This window comes from Gracilinanus agilis, chromosome 2 (genome assembly GCF_016433145.1).
Source record: "Gracilinanus agilis isolate LMUSP501 chromosome 2, AgileGrace, whole genome shotgun sequence".
NCBI lineage: Eukaryota > Metazoa > Chordata > Mammalia > Didelphimorphia > Didelphidae > Gracilinanus > Gracilinanus agilis.
The window spans coordinates 133,427,545-133,452,549 of record NC_058131.1 but is presented as its reverse complement, the minus strand read 5'-3'; the positions used below and the strand labels follow the sequence as shown (position 1 = coordinate 133,452,549).

The following is a 25,005-nucleotide window of genomic DNA, read 5'->3' as shown; positions in this document are numbered from 1 at the left end:
GGAAATGTTAAAAACTTTTTGGACCTGTCTTTTCCATCTGAAAAATGGGTATTCCATCACCTGCTCTTCACTCACAATTATGTATGTGAGCCATTATTTGTAGAGAACAAAGAGAAGGTCCTATGACCACCTTGATCTCTATATTGGCTTGATCTTTCCAGGCCTTTTGTGTTCATGTTTTATTGATTTTTTTAAAAAAAAAGTCATCCAGCAATGACTAATATTTGTATAAAACTACAGCCAAATTCTGCCTTGGGTTGTGTGGGTGGCTTGCTGTGACTTCAATGGGGGCTGACCACACACATTTGGGGTAGAATTTGGCCCATAATGTTTAACCAATCTCACCCAGACATAAACAAATCTTTTTACTTCTCTAAGTAGTTCAAGAAAATGATAGCTTTTTCTTCTATATCATGTTTGTCAATTGTCCTGCCCTCCTATCATATGTTTTTTGCCTTCTAAAGTCTCCATTTGTACATTTGGGTTCTAGCTAGCCAGGAGAGCCAGATGCTATATATATATATATATATTCATTCACTCACTACTCAATTAATTAATTAATTTGGTTGTCTATTTATTTATATGTGCCTACTGATTTTTACAAATAATTTCTAGTGCAAACTTAAGATGGAGCACAGTGGTTAATGCTATCATAAATAATCAAATGTCCCCTTAGAGTCTTCAAAAACTCTCATCGTTATGGTAGTCCTGAGAGAAAGATACTAAAGAGGTAAGTCAGTGAGGATGGAGGGAAGAGAAAAATTTCTAGTTAACTTAAAGTGTCATTGAAACCAAAGTGGAAATTAGACTGTTAGTTCCCTACAGCTCTGAATCTCTGAACCACAGACAAACTCTCAAGAGTTTCATTTATTGTATAATCACCTGCTGGGAGATGACAGAGGAGTGGTCTTTCCAGAACTGAGCTCCTTCAAGGCCTGACCTCAGAGCAGTATGTCAAGCAAAATGTTACATTAAAAAATAGCTCCCTGAGGAGTATGAAAGTCTTACTGCTGAGATTAATGGTCAAACAAATTTGACAAGATTCCATCATTTCCCAATCAATCATGGTCCCACAAGGACTACTGAAGCACCAACAACATAGCTGGCATTCAGCGTTTAGGATAATCATCTGTTTCAGATGGACAAATTAAGAGTTCTATGGATTAGAAAAACAAATATAGCCATGATAAGTAATAATAAAAAAAAGGGAGCCAGGTGAGGATATGCTTAAGAAATAAAGACTCACCAGGGTTGCTAGTTCAAAAAGAATTTTGTTAGTATCATTGAAAGAGACAGTGCAGGACTCTGACTTCAAGTAAAACAGATGATTGGACTCATTTGGTAATGTTCTAATTTAGGAGTTAGATTCATCTGTAAAAGTTCCCTGATGAATGCTGAGGTCACCTCTGTGTAGCCCACCTGGTGCTAAGGTATTGCAAGGAAGATGGAATGCAAGATCGCTCCATATTGGGGAACCACAATGCTGATGCATCATGAATAACTCATAGAGGGAGTATCAGCTTTAACTTGGAATCAAACCCACAAAAGCAAGGAATTCAGACCATGAGTGTTTGAAATGTCATTTTGTCTGTGGTTACAGGGTTTTAGTCTGAGAGTTGATAATCTGCTGAGATAAAAGTGATCAGAAAACAAAATAGAAATTCTTCTTTTAAAAGGACATGATTCTGCTCCTATTTAATGCTAATGCTCAACTACCTTTTCATAATTGTGAATTTTTTATCCCAGTGAGTTTTTCAAACTTTCTTGTATTTCCCTGTTTCAAAAGTGAATGCATATTAAAAACCATCTGCTGTTTTTGAAGGTCATTTTCAACAGTCTGGATTATAGTTTCCAAGAAGTAATCTTTTTCTTTTTTGCATCCAGGTAACATTTTATAAGCTAAAAAGTAAAAGCTCCCCTCCTACCCTCCCAAACACCAAATACACAGCTGTTAGAAATGTCCATGGTTTCGTTCATGCCAGCTAGTAAATTCATTCTTAAATAATTGGAAAGTGTATAAAGGTGGATCACAAGCTTTATGATGATTTTATCACACAATCCAAAATTAATAATGGAACAGAAAATGCAATTTAAATCACACCGTTTCCTGGGCTTTTGGAAGTTGTTTTTTTTTCCTTCAGGTAAATGAAAGAGATAATTTTTATAGAAAACATAAAAGTCCATGAAGTTCAAGAGTTCCCAAGTGATTTTCCAGTGTCTTATCAAAGAATAGGACACTTTTATGTTTCACACCTTAATTTGAAGTGGTTTGAGACATAGTAAGAATAGTATTGGGGGGGGGGAGCTGGGTAGCTCAATGGAGTGAGAACCAGGCCTAGAAGCAGGAGGTCCTAGGTTCAAATCTGGCCTCAGACGCTTCCCAGCCATGTGACCCTGGACAAGTTACTTGACCCCCATTGCCTAACCTTACCACTCTTCTGCCTTGGAACCAATTCACAGTATTGATTCTAAGGTGGAAGGTAAGGGTTATTAAAAAAAAAAAGAAAGGAAGGAAGAATAGTACGGGAAGAAATTAGGTCTATCATTTCATTCATAGGAAACTCCCAGATGAAGAAACTCCTTCTCCTAATTCAGGTCAGCACCTTCTTTTCAACTTCTGGTCTTAAAGAGCTGCATTAAGTGGCAATTTTGTTAAGTTGTTTCAGTTGTGTTTGACTCCCCATAATCCCCATTTGGGTTTTCTTGGCAAACATACTGGTTTGTCATTTCTTTCTCCAGCTCATTTTAATGATGAGGTACTTTACTCAGGGTCACACAGCTATTACGTGTCTGAGGCCAGATTTGAACTCAGAAAGATGAGCCTTTTTGACTCCAGAGCTGGCATTCTATCCACTGCACCACTTAACAACAAGGCAAACTTCCTACTGACAGCAGAATTTCAAGATAACTAAGTGAGCCTTGTTAAGAATATAGGACTGAGGGTTAGAAGAATTGGGTTCTAGTCTCAAGTTTTATCATTGTCTTGCCATATTACTTTGGGAATACCCCATAATCTTCCTGTCTTGGTTGCTTCATCTCTGAAAAGATCACAAGATTGTAGAAACAGAGACACATGTGAATAAGCCAGATCTTGCCCTGAAGGAGCTTATAGCCCAATAGGGGAGATAAGAAATATTCAGTATAGTTATTCAGCTTGAGACATTTGTGTTTTCATGTGTGTGGAAAAGGTGAGTACTCTTCCACTGACATGGCTCACAATCTCTGTACCTTAATGGGTAGTCTACAAGTTGCCAAAACAAATCTGTCACTCTACAGTGTCCATAATAATCCATTAAGATAATCTTCTGATAACAGTCCATAGCTAGATCCATATTAAGGGTGTTCCAACTTATGGCTATCTAAAGTTTTTATTCCACTGATGTTCCCTTTTAAAACTCAGTCACCAGGGGGGCAGCTGGGTAGCTCAGTGGAGTGAGAGTCAGGCCTAGAGACAGGAGGTCCTAGGTTCAAACCCGGCCTCAGCCACTTCCCAGCTGTGTGACCCTGGGCAAGTCACTTGACCCCCATTGCCCACCCTTACCACTCTTCCACCTATGAGACAATACACTGAAGTACAAGGGTTTAAAAAAAAACAACAAAAAAAAAAAAACTCAGTCACCTCCACCTTGCAGTTAGACTAGGATTTCAAGGCTGAAAGTAGGGGAAAGACAATATAAAATCATAAAACAAAGCACTTTTTTGTCTAGGATGATCAAGGCTTCATGGAGGAGATAGCATTTAAGCTGCACATTGAAGGAAGGATAGGCTCTACATTTTTTTTCATTTATGTGTAGAAACATTTTGACAAATGTTTTCTGACATTTTGTGATTCAGATTCTCTTCTTCTCTTCCTCCCCTATTCCTTGAGGGGGTAAATAATCTTATATAAGTTATATCTAGACTTTCATGCAATGCATATTTCCATATTCTCAATCTCACAAGTGAAGGTAGATATCACACATACAGTAAAAGACTCATGAAGGATGGTGTACTTTGATCTGCGATCAGTTTCTAACAGTTTTTTCTTTGAATGTGGGTAGAATTTTTTTCTCATGAGTCCCTCAGTATTATTTTGAAACCTTGTTTTACTGATAATAAACCTCACAATATATGATATTTCTGTCACTGCATACACTCTTTTGCTCACTTCATTTTGCATCAGTTCACATGAGTTTTTTCAGGTTTTTCTGAACTCATTCTGTTTGTCATTTCTTATGGCACAATTCATTACAACCATATACCGCAACTAGTTCAGCCCCACAGTTTCCAATTCTTTGCAACTACAAAAAGAGCTGCTAAAAATATTTTTGTACAAGGAGGTCCTTTTTCTTTATCTCTGATATCTGGGTATTGCTTGCTCAAACAGTATGTATGCATAGTTTTATGGCCTTTTGGATGTGGTCCCATATTGCTCTCCAGAATGGTTATATCAGTTCACAGTTCTATCAACAGTACATTAAGGTCTCAGTTTTCCCACATCCCCTCCAACAAGTCATTTTCCTTTTTGGTCATATTAATCACTCTGATAAGTGTGCAGTGATGTCTCAGAGTTGTTTTAATTTGCATTTCTCTGATTAAATGATTAAATAAATCACTCTGATAGTGATTTGTAGTAATTCTTCATATGACTATAGATAGTTTTAGTTTCTTCATCTGAGAACTGTCCATGTCTTTTGATCATTTATCAATTGGGGAATGCTTTGTATTCTTATACATTTAGCTTGGTTCTGAAGGACAGTTTTTCAAGAGATGAAAAAAGGGTGGAAGAATATTATAGGCCAAAGAAACAGTATCAAGAAAAGCATGGTAATGGGAAAGTGAGGAATGTGTTCTGGAAGCAAATAATCCATTTGGACTGTAATGAAAGGAGAAAGGAAGAAAGGAAACAGTTATTCATTAAGAGTCAGCTACATATGCACTGGACACTATACTAAATGCTAAATGAATTTTATTTCATTTAATCTTCACAACAATCCTGGGAGGTAAATACTATTATTATCTCCATTTTACAGTCAAGGAAATTGAGGCAGAAAGATGTTAAGTGACTTGGTCAGAATCACACAATAAATATTTGAGGCCAGAATTGAACTCAGGTCTTCCTGATTCCAGACCCAGCATTCTATATATTGTGCCCCAAGGCCATCTCTAAAGGCAGTATAAGTGAGGGCAACTAGACAGTTCAATGGATAAAGAAGAGCCAGGCCTAGAAATAGGAGGTCCTGGATTCAAATCCTCCCCCAGACACTTCCCAACTGTGATACCCTTCCTTGGTAAGTCACTTAACTCCAGCTGTCTGGCCTCTACCACTCTTCTACCTTGGAACTAATATGTAGCATCAATTCTAAGATAGAAGACAAGGGTTTTAAAATGCAATTAAATAAATACAAAATAAGAAAAGAGAGTAGTAGGATATTAGAAAGGAAGATACAAGTCATGTGGTGAAAATTCTTAAAAGCCAGAATTCCATTTGGCAGGTAGCAAGGAATATTTAACAGTTTTTAAGCAGGGAAGTAAAATGAACAGAAATATGCCTTAGAAAGAGAAATCTAGTTATAATAATATAGGATGCACTAGATAGAAGATTGGAGACAGGACAACTAGTTAGAAAGCAGTACAATAGGGGAAAGGTAATTGAAAATACTACACAAATTCAGGATATTATTAAATGGGATGGGGGTAGTAGGGGTCTAGATCTGGGATTTCATCAATAGGAAATTCCTATGGGGAAAAACTCCCTCCACCAGTGTAGGGTGGCACATTGCCTAGGACAATGAAAAATTAAATGACTTGCCATTGGGCACACAACTAGAATTTGTTAGAAGCATGATTTGAACACTTGGAGTCAGGTCATTCCTACTCCAAGGTTAGCTTTCTACCTACTGTCATATTGCTTCTGTTATTATAATTATGAATCTTAATCTTAATAATTATTATTACTGTGATCATCATGTCAGTGTAAATTAAAAACCATAACAAAGAGAATCCTGACTGGAGTGGTGGTAGGGAAATGAAAGATTTTGGAATATGAAGACTGATAATCTAAGCATTGTTATACAATTATTTTTTCACTCTGAGTTTCAAAGCAGTCTCATTTTTTTGTTTTTGTTTTTATTGTTTAGGAATTTATCATAAAAAGAAACTCACTTCCACCACCACTACCACCACCCCCTTTTTCTTTCATTGTTTCCTAGGGCTGATTAAAGAAGCATGACTTGATTTTCAATTTCAAACATCTCTGGGGGGGCATTCCAATAGACTACAGACAGGAAATGAATACCATACACACACCCAACAAGGCAGATGCTTTTGAATGTGACACTTAGGGAAAAGAAAACTATCATTTTTACACTTCTTTCTCCCTTATTTCTGTTGTCATTTTTTCCCATTTTGTAGTTATTTCTTTGGGAAATATATTCTTGAGATAATTCATTCTTCAAATTCATTAGCATTATTGGATATTTGGAATTACCTGGAGGAGGGATAAATTTTAAACAGGTTTTTAAAAAAAGAAAATAGTACAATCATTTGCTCCAGAGCAATGGAATTATGAAGTAAAGCAACAAGTTTGTCAGGAGTATAAACTATCATTTTATCTTTTAAATATATTTCCATGAGTATAGTTTGCTAAATTCTTTTTCTTGTTCTTATCTCTGAAGAGATATAAATCCCCAAACTATTCTACCAACCAAAATTTGCAGACAAAAACTATCTTATAAAATTCATAGACCAAGTTCTTTCTTTTTTGACATTAACCTGCAGCATTTTTTATCATTATAAATTGGTATTTTGCAGTGTCCTCTGAGTACTGTATTTTCTCAACATTTTTATAATATTTATTTCTATCATAGGAACATCTGCTTTTCCTCCCCAAGTTGTTGGCAATGCCAGCAAAGGAAGAACTATTTGGATTCAAGCCTGTTTGAACCCTTTTTTAACGAATAAATTTAACCTCTAATTTTTAAAAATTAAGCTTGCTTTATTCTTGATTCTACTATTTTAAGTGAAGGATAGAGATTATAAACAATTTTCTAAGCTTTTTAAAAATATAAGTTGCTTTGCTAATTGGAATGGACAAAGGTGCCTTCTAAACTATAGCTGAGACATTGTACTGGAGCGTTACAACCCTGGAAATGGTAATTCACTTACTGTACTAGTGCTTCTAGCAGTCTGGTTCTGTCCCACTAAAGATATAAATCCCTACTTGTTATCTAGATAATTGGAAGAGTCATTACATGGGCTTCTTTGGTGGACAAAATAAGCACTGGCTTAAATGTAAACTTCTTATACCTTACTCCCTTTTATGTACTTTGTGATCCATTGACATTGGTCCTCCAATGGCATTAGCTACTTTCCTCTTCCATGAACACCCAACCATCTTCGAATTCTATACATTGCTATTGACTTTCCTCTATACCTGGAATTTTCTTATCATCTCTGCTTCTTGGGTCCCCTAAATTCCTTTAAGTCTCAGATAGAATCCTACTTTCTACAAGAAGCTTCTTAATCTCCCATAAAGCTAGTGCCTTCCCTCTGTGATTATCACCGATTTATCTTATTTGTGTGTGCGGTTTTGTGTGATATTTGCACATTGTCTCTGCCATGAGACTGAGCTTCTTTTTTTTTTTTAACCCTTAACTTCTGTGTATTGGCTCCTAGGTGGAAGAGTGGTAAGGGTGGGCAATGGGGGTCAAGTGACTTGCCCAGGGTCACACAGCTGGGAAGTGTCTGAGGTTAGATTTGAACCTAGGACCTCCTGTCTCTAGGCCTGACTCTCAATCCACTGAGCTACCTAGCTGCCCCCCTGAGTTTCTTTTTTTAAAAACAATTTTAATTTTTTAACTTGGAGTTCCAAATTCTCTTCTTCTCTCCTTTCCACCCCTTCCCACTCTCTGAGATGATAAGCATTCTGATAGAGATTTTACATGTGCAATCATGTAAAACATGTTTCCATATTAGTCATTTTGTGGAAGAGGTCTCAAACAAACAAACGAAAAAGAAATATCGTATGCTTCGATCTGCATTCAAACTCCATCAGTTCTTTTTCTGGAGGTAGAAGGCATTTCCCCTCATATGTCTGGGAATCTGTTGGATTACTGTATTGCTGAGAATAACTAGGTCATTTACAATTGTTCATCAAGAAATATTATTGTTACTATGTACAGTGTTCTTCTGCTTTGCTTACTTCACTTTGCATCAGTTCATGTAAGTCTTTCCAGGATTTTCCAAAATCATTTTCTGTGAGCTTCATGAGAGTTGAAGCTGTGTTTTGCCTTTCTTTACATCCCCTCAAGCCCTTAGCTTAGTGCTTAGAGCATAATTAAAGCTTAGCAAATGCTTCTTGACTTCAGTTGATTTGTTAAACTGAACTATAAACCAGAGTTCTTTTTTGGAAAATGTTTGCCCTGGGGAAGAAATGAGGGCAAAAGAAACAGAAATATATCAGCCAAGCCTAAGGCTGGCTTTGATAAGAAACAGGATAAATGAGCCTGAAAGTTACATAACTTTCAACATCTGTAACAATCCAGTAACTGAAAAAAACAATAAGAGAACAATAAATGTAGCTCAACATCAACTAGATACTAATAAATTGCCACAACCAAAAAAATAACCATATAAATATTTCATCGAATGTAGCTTTTGACCTCAATTATCTAAATTATTTGTGTAGGTGGACCCAGCCAGACCATGGCTGAATTGGCACCAGTAGATTTAGCCAAGGGGCTAAATTTCATAAATAAAAATGAGATGAATGGAATGTCCATTTGGATGCACCCAAATAAAGCAGATGTATAACCTCCAAGGAATCCAGTCTTAGTTATGACAATAAGATATGGAAGAAAGATCACTATATTGGGAATCAGAAAATATATCGAGCCCTAATTTATCAACTAACTGTATGAACCAGGTCAAGTTGCTTTATTTCTCTGGGTCTAAATTTACTCATACTTAAAAGGTATGTATGTGGAGTTAGACAAGATTAGACCTTTCGGTACCTTTCAATAATAAAATCATATGATTCTATATTTTGATGCAGTACAGATTTCACTGCACTGGTTTAAATGGGTTCTCATGAAAACCTGTTATATTAATTATCTTTACCATATATTCCAAAAATCTCATAAATCGATTACTACTGTATTTAGTATTAAATAAGACTTAATAAACCTAGTTCCCATTTTTCTATTCTTTTTTAGTTTGCAAAGAGTTTTCTTTACAACGACCCTCTGAGGTAGGTAATATTTCCATTTTACAGGTGAGGAAACTAAAGGAACAAGATTAAGTGAGTTGGCCAGGGTCAGAAAGTTAGTAAATATTAGAGCCCAGGTTTCCTGAATCTGAATCTGGCACTAGCTCCACCTCACCATGAATATTTCCTTTGGTACAAATTATTTCACACTCATTAACACTTGGGGAAATACTTTGTAAATGGGTATGTATTGGGGGGGTGGAACAGAGTAGTAATTATAGTTTGAAATTCTAGGCTCTCTAAACTGCTTCTCCAGCTGTCAGAGCAGAGAAGGGTATGTCTCTTGACATGTACTCTGAGCCTGAATGGGGTCATGTGTGAATGACCCTGGGGTCTTCCAAACTCAACCCATCATGCTACATGGTATGGTTTTAGTAGGCAGGATCCTATATCAGCAGGACAACAGGGTCAGGAGAGAAGTAGACAAACACAGCTGTGTGCAGATGTTTGAGCAGGACCTGATAAGCTATAAGAACCAAGTCACGAGTCTTTGTAATGAACATAAATGACACTGAATCCTAGCTTAAATTAGACAATGCCTATGGATTCCCCTGATGAAAAAATTATACAACACAAATGATGAGTGGGGAAAAAGCAGAAGTGTTATCAACTAAGGCAAAAGCTGGCTTTGATAAGAAAAATGGTAAGACTTAACATTGCATGACACTTTCAACTCTTGTAACAATCCATCACAGCCGTCCAATCCCATCTGGACATGATTGTGTAACTTATTCTTTTTTATTTATTTGTTTTTAAATTCCTTACCTTCTGCCTTAGAATCAATACTAAGTATAAGGCAGAAGAACAGTAAGGACTAAGCATGTGTAACATTCTTGAAAGTTTTCAAGGGTAAAGGTGAAACATGCTACCTACCTCTTAATAGAGAAGTGACAAATTTAGAGAGAAAATTGAGACTAATTTTTTTGGACTTAGCCAATGTGGGAATTTGTTTGCTTGACTTTGCATATTTTTTACAAGGAATCTGTTTTCCATTTTTTCCCTCCAGGCACAGGCATTGGGAAAAGAGAGAAAAAAAGATTTTAGTTCATTAAAAAACAAATTTAATTTGAAAATGTTCAAGGTAATAGAGCAGGGGTGGTGGCGAGGGTAGACAGCATAACATTATGGAAACAGTATTGGCCTGGGATTCCAAAAACCTAAGTTTTAATAGTGGCACCCTTACTGACCAGTTAATGAGTCCTTTGTCGAATCACTTCATCTTTTGTTTCTTATTTTCCTTATCTATAAATGAGGGAATTGAATGAAATTTTATTTAAGGACCTTCTATGTTCCAGGAGCCTATGAAATTCCATAGCCTCTCTTAGTAAACAAGATTTTAGATTTAGGATCTTATGTAAGAAACAGGGCAGGATTTTAATTCATTAGGCCAAGGCATAGAATCTATATAGTGGTATAGCTCAAGAACATCTAGGCCACCCAGCCCTAAAAGACTATGATATTTGGGGTTACAAGTTTAGAAGATTCTCTCATGCAATAAAATTACCAAGGAAGTGCTCTCTTTAGATTAAAAAGGAAGACCTTAGGTGGCTTATAAAGCCACTTTTGGCTGACCTCTTCTAAAAAAAAAAGGAGTCTGTGTGTTCCCTCTGTCTGTTCCTCCCATTCCAGCAGCCAGTTCTATCTTATTGGCAGATTACCACAATGTTTCTATTTGCATGGTGCTCTAAATAGCATGAAAATCCCAAACCAGAAGGGGCCAAGGGCCACTCCTATCTTAAAAAGCAATAAAAAAGGTATAGATGCCAATAAGCTAAAGCAGCTTAGGTTTAGTCTCAAGCCTCCTTGAACAATGGGTACAGTGATTCACAAAAAATTAAAATCAAATAAAAAGGGAAGGAGCTTTCTGGTTAGCAGCTCTGAGGTTTTGACATGCTTTCTCCTATTATGTGATTATAAAAATAATAACAAAAAACTATATTCATTTTTAGATATTTTTTATTTGATCCTTACAACGATCTTTTACAGATAAAGAAACAGAGATAGGTTTGCCTATGCTCACCTATGCAGTATCAGAGCCAGGATAAGAATAGAGGTTTTCTAGTTTCAAGTCTAGTAGTCTTTTTCATTATACTACACTGCCTCCTTCTCAGTTCAGCTCTACTATTTTCTTTTTAAAGAGCATTTTTTCTTTAGAACTATTTTCTTTTTAAAGATTTTCTTTTTAAAGAACTATCAGAGTCCAATACTGAGCATTAAAAAACTTTAGTCCTTAGCCTCACCTTTGCTACTTATCTCACCACAAGACTTTGGCCAAGTCACTTTAGCCCTCTATGCCTCAGTTTCCTTAAGGAGTTTAGGACAGATACTCTTCTCTAAGGACCCTTGCAACTAAGCATTGCTAAGATTCTATGACCTTTGCCCCTAAAAGTAATAAGCTTTGATGTCTACTTGTTTTGAACTTTATTTCTATAGGGAAACACAACAGAGAACAAATTCCATTCCCATTGGCACTGTGAAAATGCATATGGAAAGACATAAATTCTACTTCATTGCAATCACTGCATTTTCTAAAAAGGGTATGTGTCTACCCATGTAATAGGGGGAAGAAAGAGGGGGATGGGAAGAAGCCCAAAAAAAGAAATGATGAAGCAGCATGCCATCTGGTTAAATGGAATCCCCTCCATCTGGAACCCAGCATGTTGCAAACACTAAGAAAACAGATGCCCGATGAATGTGCTGAACGTTTCCAATGAGAATGGATAGTCTTAACGGGTCTTATGTTGAGAGACCCATCTCCTCCTCTCAAGGACCTAAATCAGGCAGAGTAAAGAGGCAATGTCCGAACAGCCCAGCCCCTTAGAAATTATTTGGAAATGACTAAACATGACATCCTCCTCATAGTGCTGGTCAGTGCAAGATAAGCTGCCACCACAGATAGTGACTGAGTTAAGATACACACAGATATCTCTTTCCATCTTCTTACCTAAAGTTTTCTTATGTAAAGTTATACTTCTTTTTTCAGAGGCAGAATGGCTTTAAGAAGTTGAGGCTCTGATAAGAATGGAATTAAGCCCAGAATTCTGGGTTGCATCCTTTTAGGCTATCAAACCTAAGATCACAAGCATTTTTTCCCTGAGAATGAATTTCCCCTCCTCTCTGATCTTCACTTCCTAGGAAAGAGGGAGAAATAAGAAAAACAGGGGCTGTTTAATGAAGGAGACTGTTTGATACAATGGAAAGCATACTGGCTTTGGTGTCAAATCTTGTTCAGATCTTGCCTCTGATGTTTACTATCCCTGTGACTTTGGGCCAGTCCCTTAAACATCTTTAGCCTCTATTTCCTTATTTGTAAAATAAGGCAGATGAACAAGATGGCCTCCGAGCTTCTAGTCAGATACATATCTATGGCTCAATGATGAAGTTCCACAGTTTTTCTTATTAGTCATTTTCCATTTTCCATTTTCCATTGTCCATTATTTTATTTTTGCTGCTTTCTGGAAGTCCTTCCTTTTATCTATCTAACCAAACTTACCCTGGCTGTAATTTGCAATTCAGTCCATTTTTTCTTGGCTTTCTGTGAAGAAGGAAAATACTAGGTTGGAGTTTAGAATAACTTTCCATATTTAAGGACAGTGTCGATTTGCTTTTTAAATAAGTAAATTGTATTGATGCTGCCCAATCAGACTGTGTTCCATCATATCTCACAGATCTTTTTCCTGGTATACTTGGAATTAGTTAGTTTTCCCTTTCCTACAATTTTACTTGTTATCTTTTGTTCTTAAGTGAATTATTCACACTCATTCCAATGCAACTTTATTATGTTTTAAAGGAAAAAAAAAGATTGTTTCTCTAATTTAGCCAGGCCAATTTGCATTCCAATCTTCAAAGTGTTAACAAACTTGGGCTTTATCTCCATTTTCCCTGATTCTCTACCACATCACCCAGAACCCCTAAATGACAGAGGCCTGGCCAGTCTTACCATTTTAGTTGTCCCAATGATTAATGGGAATCATTACAAGATCAATTTGGTTGTAGTGATAAGAATTGATTGTGTGAATGGCTGAAACCATCAAATTATCTATTGTCAATTATGGCTTGGAGGTGATATGTAACCATCATTTTAGTGTCATTTCTAATCAGAAGGCATGTCAAGATCTCTAGGTCCATATTTGGCTGTGTTGTCTAGAGGTGACCTCAAGAAGGCTATGTATTAGGTATTCAATTTCTCTGAGAATAACTGAAAAATGCTTAGTGATTTGTAAATGGTGGATCCCAAATCCTATACAGGACAACAGAAAGAAGGCAAAGAGAAATATACAAATAAAACAGAAAAGGATAAAGATGAGAAGGTCATAGTTGCAAAGAAAGAGGAATAGAGTATTAGAGATCTTCTTCTGGACATGAGGGTGCCTGTTACACTGAAGATTATACTCTCTCCAATTTTTAATGAATGCAGACTTGTTGTTTCTGTGTTATGGGGGTCCTAATCTGCCTCTGTGCCCAAGTTCTATTGTTAAGACATCAAAGACCAACTGCTGGCTGAGATACAGTCCATATGAAAAGAGTGACCAGTGAATTTACTGCTTGACTTCATTCCCTTTAAATGGAACAGGCCCCATGGTCCTCTTTCAAAGCCCAATCATGGACATATATCTTCTTTATAGGACATTATGTACAATAAAGTAAAGCAATAACTTCTTTTTGTTAAAATGAAGAATACCTTTGAGAGTCCTGTGAGATGAACATTCCATTTAATAAACATCACTGTGGTTACACATTCTCAAACTCTTCTAGCATTCTAACCAGAAGTCTTAGCATCTTCTACTTCATGTGACCATTTTCCTGTACTAATTAAGTTACATTTTAGAACTTTAACCCCATCTCTCAGACTTATCTTCTTTCAGGAAAGAAATAACTGAATGATTTTAAACCAAAATGCAGCATCATTGAAACAAAGCAAACTGAGTTCATAGCCCACTAATCATTAACTGCAGTGAGACTACCTTATTTGTGAAGTAAACATTTTATTGAGAACCAAGTCCGGATTAACTGCTGTGATCAGTTATACACAGTATCACCAATGCCCATGAGAACTTCACTTCATTTAAGACCCTTGAATTTTGAAATTTCAGGAGATCTTTAAGTATTTACAGATGCTATGAGCTAGAACTAGAATTGGTTTTAGTATTAAGGGGAAACAGAAGAACTTCAGTCCTGTGCTAAAGTAAAGGGAAAAGTGACAATCCACTGTAGTATAAGAAATTTCTTCAGCTTGGCATGGTGGCTCCCAATGCAGGTTGATAATGGAGGAATCTGCAATGAAAACCACTCAGCTGGTCACCACTGAACAAACCTAGGATTATTCCTTTGGTGACTGAAATCACTTATCAATACAGAGGGAACTGAATATGTAAAATAGTAGCAAATTCATCCAGGTTCATCTAGCTTAGCCTTCTGCTCAATTCATTATTCCAGAAAAGATTCAGTTCTGCATACCTTGCTTTAAATAGGCTAAATAATGAGTGGATATTTTCTTTTCCTCTCCTGTTAGAAACCACATACTGTCTGAAAATCTAGTCTCAGAGTCAAGTCTAGACTTTCATGGGGTAAAGCACCCTATTAGAAAAACACCTGTTAAAAGAAGTAGTTTGAAGGATTAAAAAAAAAGGAATCTAGCTGTTAGAAGAGATCACCATATCATTTGGAAATGTAACAAAATCAAAATAAGAAATAATAATAACCAGTTCTGAATAATAAATGAAACATTGAGTAAGAATTTGAATATTATAGATTGTTTCTGCACACTATATTGGAACTAGTAATTAAAAGGGGAAAAATTAAAGAAGGAAGGAAGGAAGAAGGAAGAAAAAGAAAAGAAAGGAATCTGCCCAGAAATTATTCACCATGCTTTTTACATACTTAGCAAATGCCACATTGAGATATATTTGATTGCAGTAAGCACCTTAAAAATTATGGTTCTTATAGTATAGGTCACCTTTTCTTTTTTAATTTTAGTTTTTAATATACCTGTAGCATATCTGTTGGCCTTTTAAATTACATTTGAGCCTGGAGCCTACAGTTGGTATTGATAGCTCCCAAGACATTTCTTAATAAGCTTATTGTTAGTTTCTCAGTGCAGAATTGGGACTCCTGACACCACCATGAAGCTGGGTTTACAGTGGCCTTGGGGCAGGCATGAATATTAAACTTGAACATACACTGCCCATGCCACCCCCCTAAACTCCTTGCAAAAATCTTTGGAAAGAATCTCTTTGTGGGTTTATTAATAATAATAGCTAACGTTTATATAATGCTTTACAGTTTGCAAAGTGCTTTGGGGGGAGGGGAAGGGAACAAGCCTAGTATATACCATATACAATGCTAAGCACTTTACAAATAATATTTCATTTGTTTTTCACAACTTCTCTTCAGTTTACCACTGAGCTGCTTCTAGTTTTTATGAGTTATCTCATGTGATCTTAATAACTAGAATTCATATAGCACTTTAAGGTATACCAAGTGCTTTACAGATATTATTCATTTTATCTCTTACTACAATCCTGGGAGATAGGCACTATTTAGTATCTCCATTTTATAGTTAAGAAAAGAGGCAGACCAAAGTTATGTGACTTGTCTAGGGTCATATAGCTACTAAATATCTGGGGCTGGATTTGAATTCAAGTCTTTCTGATTCCAGATCCAGTTTCAAGATAAATAAGGGACAGACCCTATATGATTATAAGCTCCTTTCCAATTAAACTCTAAGTGTTAGGAAGGGAGGGAATGCGTTTACTTCTTTTTAGTTTCTTCACAACAATCCTATAAATTAGGTCATATTATTATCCTTATTTAATCGAAGAGGAAGCTGAGGCTTAAGAGGGTAAATGACTTATTCAGGGTCATACACTTTTCTAAGTCAGGTATGAACTCAGATCTTCCTAATTCTAAGTCCTCCAGAGTCCACATTTATGGCAATATAGTCATTCTCTCAAGTGCTTTGTGTGTATGCCTGTGCTAAGATACTGACTAAATAATAGTTCCCTAAGTATATGACTCTCAAATGGTTATTTTTGTCTTTTTTATTCCATGAATGAATACCTACTGTGTGCAAATAATTAAGGGTAATCATTATAAGATCAATTTGGTCATGGTGATTGTAGAGATGGCTGAAGCTGCAGAGATAGATAAGACACAGATCCTACATGACTGTTAGCTCCTTTTTTATTGAATTATGATAGAGAGGAAATGTGTCTTCTATTTTGTAGTCTCTTCACAGTCCCCAGCACAATGCTTCACATAGGCAAGGGTTAGGCATTCAATAAATATTTGCTGCATTGAATTGAACAGTTTTTAGAACTTGTTATAGTTTAGCTTGTCAAGTTACTAAAATATTCCCCTGGTCTCATAGGAAATGCATCTACCTACAAAAACAATATTATTATACCTTTTGAGAAATTATAGGATTCTGGCAATAAACTTGTCTCCAAATTTATTTTGGTGCTCTTAACCTAATTCCAGATTGTTAGACTTTAAAGTCTAATGGTAGTTTAGAAGATACAGGTTCCGTTCCTGGTCCTCTTTTATTGGCAATGGAATATCGCATGGAGGCCACAGGAAGGAGGATGACAGCAGCTAACTGATCAATTAATAGAGAAGAATAGGGAAAAGCAATAACAGTTCTCAATGTGGATGGTTTGCTGGCCCAGCACTTTTGTTAAACACTTTTCTCCTTCTAGGACAGAAACAACTACACAAGGAAACTAAATAACTAGAGCCCTGTTGGCAAACCTATGGCATGTGTGCCAGAGGAGGCTGCTCCATTACACTTTTCCACAGTGCCTGAGGACACTTCTCACATGACCCACCCCTCTGCCCAGCAGCCCACTGGGAGTGCTTCCTCCCTCCCCTGTCTGGGGTAAGGTAGGTGGCTTACATGTAATGTGAGGGTTGCAGTTTGGGCACTTGGTCTCTAAAAGTTTCACCATCACTGAACTAGAGTATTGAGCTTAAGGGAATTATACAGATATGGAAATTCCTTTGGGCTACAATTCTCAGATTTTGAAGAGAAAAGGCAACATTTGATAAATTTAAAAGTACTTACACTTTTTAATAATCTCAAGTCTAACTGAATGATACATTTGGGCCTGGAATGGCCCTTAGAAGTTCTTGAGTCCAAACCTCTCATTTTACAGATAAGTAACCTTAGATACAAAGAGGTTAAGTAATTTGTCCAAGGTCGCACAGCTTACAATTGCCTGAAGCAGGATGTGACATCAGGTCTTCCTGATGCCAAGTTCAGTGCTCTATCCAGTACTTCCCTAACTCTCGTACATGTTGCTATTGCTTCCAGTTGTTTAGAAATTATTTGAGAGCAGAGGGACTCTTTAGTTTTTGTCTTTGTATCTCCAGCACTTAGAACAGTATCTGGAACATGGTAGATGCTCAAAACTGCTTGTTACATTGAATTAAATGATCTGACTAAAGTCACACAGCTCAAAGGAGTAAATAGCACTATGGAAACTGATTTGGGGTAACAGAACACTTGGGAGGGAATATGCCAGAAGTGGCTTGAAGGCCAGGAAGAGTATTTAACACTATTGGCGTGTTTTTCCTTCTTGCCAGGTCACAAATGACACATACAAATCTATGTTTGGGGAGTTGATGCTGTGCTATATTTATCAAGGAACCCTGGGCTGTCTTTTTCTGCAAATAGCAAATGTTCCCACTCACAGTTGGGGACTCCCCACCACTACCCATCCTGTCAACTAAAAAACAACTAACCACACATCAGTTTCTCCAAAGATAAATGACTCGTCATCTCCTAAAATGGGCTTATAATAAGACTCCAAATTGCAGGTGTCATCCCTAACATCTGAAATTTGGGAGTTCTCTTCAACAGCCTTAGTAGGCACTATGACATCCCACCTCAGATAAAACTTGAAGTACCTTTTTTACCCAAATCAAACTAATTTCACCCTTCTTTACTAGCAACCTACAATTCTGACATAAAGCTTTGGATGAGCCATCAAGAACTAAATTGAAACTCTGCCACTGTTTCTATCCTTAAGAGTTTTCTCTACAACTTTAGCATTCTAGAGGCATGAGTATCACCAGGAACATTCTTCACACATAAAGATAATTCCAATCACCCAACAATGCTAGGACATGTTAATTGAGTTGTTTTTATTGCAGTGAGGATGATCTTACCACATTTATCATCTTTTGGTAGGTATTTAGCAAAACTGTTGGTCACTTTAAGTTAGAAGAAAACCAGGTTAAGGAAAGTAATGAAGGAAACCATTAGAATCACATTCTAACCTCTTGAATTAACTCATAGGCACCATGGTAAGAATCAGTTTTATCCCCTCTATGTTCACTGTTATTTATAGAGTACTTATAGAATGAAGATAGGACAGATATAATAAGAAGGGAAATAAAAATTAGTGCTTTTAAATTTACCAATCTCCTTCTCCCACCCTTTTTCTGAACATAAAATAAGTTTAGGTCTTTTAGATTGACCCCCTTTTTCTTTTTCTTTTTTTAAACCCTTACTTTCTGTCTTGGAGTCTATACTGTGTATTGGCTCCAAGGCAGAAGAGTGGTAAGGGTAGGCAATGCGGGTCAAGTGACTTGCCCAGGGTCACACAGATGGGAAGTGTCTGAGGTCAGATTTGAACCTAGGACCTTGCGTTTCTAGGCCTGGCTCTCAATCCACTGAGCTACCCAGCTGCCCCCGACCCCCTTTTTCTTTCCCAAACAAGCTCATATGTTTTAAGGGATTGAGTATCATATAGGTAAATAAGACAATGGCACCCTCAGCTACCATTGGAAGGGGGAGTTTTAATATCACCCTTTTCTGGATATAGTATTAAAACCCTAAGCAAAGTCTTGCAGAAGTCTCTCTCAAGGAGAGATAGAAATGAAGAACCATATTGATAATTAAAGAAGATTAAATGGCTTTTAAAAAAATCTATAAAATGGGAATATTGCACTACCTATATGACAATGATGGTGTAAAAAGGACTGGGAGAAGGTATAATGATTTTTGATGATTTTGAGGTAATGTACTAGGAAAGTCAAGAGAGGCCAGTATTCTGTTGTCCTCCATCTTCTAACGTAGGTAGAATAAAAACAACCAAATTTGTGGCATTAAGTTACTTAAGTTAAATGCAGAAGGAAAAAAAACATTTTGATAAGGGTTGTTGGGAGTGAATCAGAAGTGATAAAGGTTATGTTTGTGAGACATACGTAATCAAATTTCTTTTAGCTTCCAAGCTAAAAGCTAAAACAGTCTATTTTGGAAGTTAAATTATTCCACTAAACTTGGGGAAACTTGTAAAAACTTAAGAAATGTTGGTTGAATTGAAGTTCTGAAAATTAAGGAGGTGAGAGTTCTTTGAAATACTATGGCAAAATGACCCATAGAAGTTGTCCATATTGTACTTGTCAATGGTGATCTACAGATCCATGCCTTTGACAACTGGGTGGGGAAAAAGATTAAAAATCTTGACAATATGGTATACTCTGGCAAGAAGAACAAATAGAGCCACACTTTTAGCTTATGAGAGAAGTAAAACTTGTTTGTTTTCTTTTTGAAGTGTCCTGTCATAGAAGATGTGGTCCTTTTAAACCTTCCAAGGCAGTTTGTAAAACAAGCAAATTGTCAAGGGGTTGCTAAGTAAAATTAGACCAGACCTGAAAACTGGCATCAGTATTGCATGTAAATGAAAGTCAAATAAACAACCCCAAACCTGAAGAAGAAAAGCAAGGGGGTTCCTCATTAGCTAAGAAGCAAAGTGAAAAAAAAAAGGTACTTGAGATGGAGGGTTGTATGCTTCTTAGGCAGAAGGATAGGATTTTGTCTTCCTAATGGGAATAAAGAACAGCTCTTAGAGCAGGAAGCCAGAAAGAAAGACATGAAGATGGTACCTCTTTCTAATCCCGAACAGTGTTTTTCACATGATATCTGAAAAAAGGAAAGAATGTAAAAGAAGAGACTTTGGACTTGGAGAATAATAGCTAGGGGGAATTTTAATGCTGACCAACTTCTAAGCCTGGGAAATTGAGGCTAAAAAAGGTAGGAGGGGCTTTTCCCACAAAATTATAAGTGAGTGAATAAAAGAAGCTTATATTTTCTCATGAAAGGTAAGTCATTGAGAATGGTTTTTTGTTTATTTTTGAGAGAGAGAGAGAGGGAGGGAGAGAGGGATGGAGAGAGACGGAGAAAGGAGAGGGGAATAAGGATCTTAGTTCAACCTCTTCATTTTAAAGATGATTAAACTGAGGAGGTTATGAGTCTTAACCACTTGAAAAGTAATAAGTAGCCAAGGAGGAAGGAAATAATACAGATCTACTAGAGAATTCATTTAGCCTGCCAATATACAGTCCACCAATCAATCAACATTCATCAAGCACCTTCTTTATGCCAAACACTATGCTAAGTGTGACAGACACCAAGAAAAGCAACAGTCCTGCCCTCAAGGCTCTTACAGTTTAGTGGGGGGCAACACAAGAACAACTATGTACAAACAAACTATACACAGGATTTAAGAAGTCCTCTCTATGCAGTATGTGTGTATGTGTGTGTGTGTGTGTTCTTACTACTCAAAGTTTAATTTTCCCAATAGATGTAAATGATTCTTTTCTCAGTAGAGATTTTTTTTAAAGGTGAATGGTTAACGGAATTAATGTTTCTTGCTTTGTGTCAAAGGTAGAAAAATGACCAGATGAAACATTTTACAATACTGGAATACAAGTATACTTCAGAAGACACAAAAACAAACTAAGCAACTACATAAATAATCTTGACTACTGTAAGATCAGTTGGGAATCTCAGTAGCCAAAAACAACAGACTTCATATAGAAGTATGTTTTAGAAGTGATGGCTAATTTACTGCTATTTATGTAAACAGATATCCTTGGGTATAGTTTCTTCTGGCTTCCACCTTCATAGTTCTGTTTTCATTTTTTTTTTTGACGACGAAAACAAAAAAAAAGTGCTTTCTAGCTTGTCATTATGTAGGATTTTAAAACAAATTTATGAAACTTATGAGATGATTCACTGCATCTACTTATATAGTAGTAATTGAAATTATTTTACTAATAATGTATAGGAAACTGAAATAATAAAAATATAAAGTCCAAAAGCCTTTGTTTGACATTTAAAGACCTTCATAATTTGCTTTCAACCTACCTTTATATTGATTTCACAATAATAATATCCTTCATATTTTCTGTAATACAGCCAAAATAGCTGCAGTTTCTAGTTCCTAACATCCTCTCTCTCCCAATGCCTTTGCATAGACTGTCCTCCATGATTAGAATACTCTTCCCCTCACCTTGGCCTCTAGGAATTCCTAGCTCTATTCAAAGCTCAGCTCAAGTTCTACTTCCTATAGGAAGCCTTTGCTGATTTCCCTATTATTAAGTCCTCTCCTCTCCCATTCTCCATTTACTTTAACCTTATATATTTATTTTATATTGCTATGTACATATTGTCCTCCCACTGTCCCAGCAGAATGTATGCTCTTTGAGAGGAGGAATAGTATTGTTTTGACTTTGTTTACCCATTACCTAACATCAGTGTCTAATACATAGAAAACAAATACTGCTTTTTGTGGTTGCCCTAAGGTCAAATGTGCCTCCAGTTAGATTTTAAAATACACCTGCTACTTCAGAATTTACATTTTTTTTAATGCTGCCTGTTGCTAGGAAAGCAATGAATAAATTCTTTTTTCCCTCCCCCCCAGGATCCCTCTATGTGGCCTGATACTATTCTTCATGCCTTGGTAGAGTAAGATAGCCAAGTAAATTGTTGTAATATCATTTCAGTCAGGAAGAATATAAAACTTTTATAATGAAGGTCAAAATGGGGAGAAAATCAAGCTGTTAAACTCATCATGTTGCATAGGAGAAGTCTTTGTATTTAGGATACAGTGTAATAAAATATAGTTATAATACTTCTCAAAAGAGTAAATGTATCAGTTTTAGCAATCCCTTTGTATCCAAGATATTTAGGAAAGCAGGTCTCCTAAATGCCCTCTCTTTTATCCTTTAGTGTATTGCTTTAATTCCCACCCTACCCCCCTGGAAAATAACATCCAACAGTGACCCCCCCCCCCCTTCCCATTTCCTCAGCTGTTTCTCTCATTATGTTTCTGGCCTGTCAGAAAAGCAAACTCAAGGTTATTCTAATGATAGCAAACACCTCATAAAGAAACCCGCCAAATTTACTTTTCCACAGAACATCATTTTTATGGCTTTTCATGAGTCTATGAGGAAAGAAAGCATCATGTAGAAAATATGATTACCAGAAATCTTGAAGATATTAAAAATTGTTCCAGTGATGTTAAACTAGTAGACATATTTCAGCCTACAAGTCTATCTACATTATATTCATACCTACCTCACAAGGATTGTTGTGAGGGATCAAATGTGGTCAAATACTTGGTAAATCTTGAAGTGCTTTATAAATGTCACCACTTATTAATATTATTATCCTGGATTTTAATACATGAATTGTGATATCAGGGTGAACAGTGAAACTTTTGACCAAAATAAAAAGATAATAGGGTAAGAGAAGCCATTACAATTTCAGAAATATCTAAATTCCAGAGGACTTTTTGGTTTAGAATATATTCTGCTTTTAAGGAAAATATGTATGTTACTGATAATCAAAAAGTTACCCTTACTGATCATCCTCCCTTTAAAAATTTTTCTTTTTATAAATAAAGATATTAAAAGCTGCTTTTAGTGGGCAGGTTAAGGTACAGTCAAAATTCTTCTCATATGAATAATATTTAATCTTAACTATCCCCAAGTGACCTGAGAGCTGGAAGTCAGAAAGACCCAGTAGGATCAGTGCTGGACACCTGAAAAGAGGAAGGCTCAAGAAAAATGCCCAATGGCTTCTTAGAAATTATTGCACATGTCTTTCCATCCACTGCTCTGATTTGTCAAATGTCATAAACTAGCTGGAGAGAAGGAAATGCCTATTGGAATTATAAAGGCAGGAGGAAAAAATGTTATGTCAGAAATAGCTCTGACATGTGCAATCACTTAGTTGGAAAACTTTCATTCATTCCATTCAATACCACCTCCTTCCCAAACCCATTCTTTCTTCATATAAACCCCTCTCATCATTGTCAGGGGAGAAGGAAAGTCTAAATTAATGTAACTATTAAGAAGGTGATGCACTGTAAAAAATAACCTATGTAGTCTTGAGAGTCCCAGAAGATGAATCTGACTCTAGAAGCTCAGGGTCATGAGATAGCAGGGATAACAGGTGCAGTAAAGAACTCCCCCAGCTTCTTTACCTCCAATATTAGTTTTCTCAACCTTTCCTCCTATCAAAAAATGGGAAAAGGTGGACCTTGCACATACCTAGCGCAATCAGAGTTGGGGGCAAGGAGAGCACTGAATTTGGAGTCGAAAGCGCCCAAGTGAAATTGTTACCTGTGTGACTTTGGGCAAATCACTACCTACTGAGGCACCCCCCCCCCAGTTTCCACATCTGTAATACGAGGGGTTAAACTAAATATTCTCCAGAGTCCGTCCAGTTCTAAAGTCTAAAAACCTCTTCCAGAATCAGTGATTTTCCCCAAGTGGCCAGTTTCCCCAGGCCTGGGATCTAGACAGTAAAAAGCAATAGGGAATAAAGAAACGTAGAATTTGTAGGGTCGGTGACAGAAATCAACCATATAAAAGTGGTAGCCAGGGGTTCTTTGCTGGCTCCCGAGCATACAAGAGCCAAGGGGTCTTGTCATACTCCCTGCTCATCATGCTTAGGTTTGGCATCCTCCATCCTGCCCCTTCATAATTAGAGTCTCCTCTCTTTCCTTTGCCTCTCTTCAAGGCCTGAAAACCTAGATTCGATAAAACCTCTAAATGCAAATATCAAGCTCTTGTTTTCACTATTCATTAACGGTTCTGTTCCCTAGTCTGCTCAGTAGGCTCATGCTTCCCACTCCCCGCGCCCGCCGCCCCTATTCCGTCCTATCCTTCCCAATGTCCCCTCTCGTAACGGTCTCACCTACCATGCTAGCTCTCATACATAACCTTACCACCTCTCCACTGACTGCTTCTATAGTCCGAGAAACTCGACTCAGTCCATTTCACTTCATAAACCAAGTTGGAGAAAGGGTCTATCCTCCTTCCAAGCAGAGGTCTTATTCCTGGTCCCCCCTGTCCCGCCCCCCACCCAATTTACTATTCACCTAGGCCAGAAAAACTGCCAGTCGCACACCCTTCCAAGGAGTAAGTTCGTCCCATGTCCCCAGGCGCACGAGGTACCTTATCCTGCACAGCCTACCTAGAACCCTCAATCGCCACCCCCTGCCACTTGGACCTCAGACTCTAAGCCCTCAAGCATCCTCCTCTCGGTGTATCCTTCCTTCTCCCCCCCCCCCCCCCCCAGCACTTCGGCAGGGCAGGGGACCATCATGGGACTCACTCACCTGCAGTTGTCCCTGGCTAGCGTTGCTGGGGGCTACGTCCGACCCGTCTGCACTGTTACCCCGCAGTACAGTGATGTGCAAGGTGAGCAGCAAAAGTCCCAGAAGCAGCAGCAACTCTGCAGCCAGTCGGACCATCCTCTTCAGACGAGCGGCTTTAGGACCCCGCGGAGCGGGCGGTGGCAGAGGCAGCGGCGGCGGGGGCGGAGGAGGTGGCGGGGGTGGAGCCGGAGCCGGAGCCGGGGCCGGAGCAGGGGCTGCTCCGGGGGCTGCCGCCGCTGCAGCTGCTGCTGCTGCTGCTGCCGCTGCCGCCGCCGCCGCCGCTGCCGCTGCCGCCGCCGCCGC

The 25,005-nt window shown here is 37.6% G+C and overlaps 1 protein-coding gene across 1 annotated transcript in view; it reads right to left on the bottom strand.

Moving 5' to 3' along the window:
- The window catches only part of ISM1 (isthmin 1), a 103,688-nt gene extending 78,890 nt beyond the window's left edge, over nt 1-24,798 (bottom strand). Inside the window, exon 1 of the mRNA XM_044663407.1 lies at nt 24,664-24,798. Coding sequence (XP_044519342.1) covers nt 24,664-24,798 — 135 coding nt within the window. The remainder of the gene's footprint in view (nt 1-24,663) is intronic.
- Nucleotides 24,799-25,005: the final 207 nt, after the last annotated feature.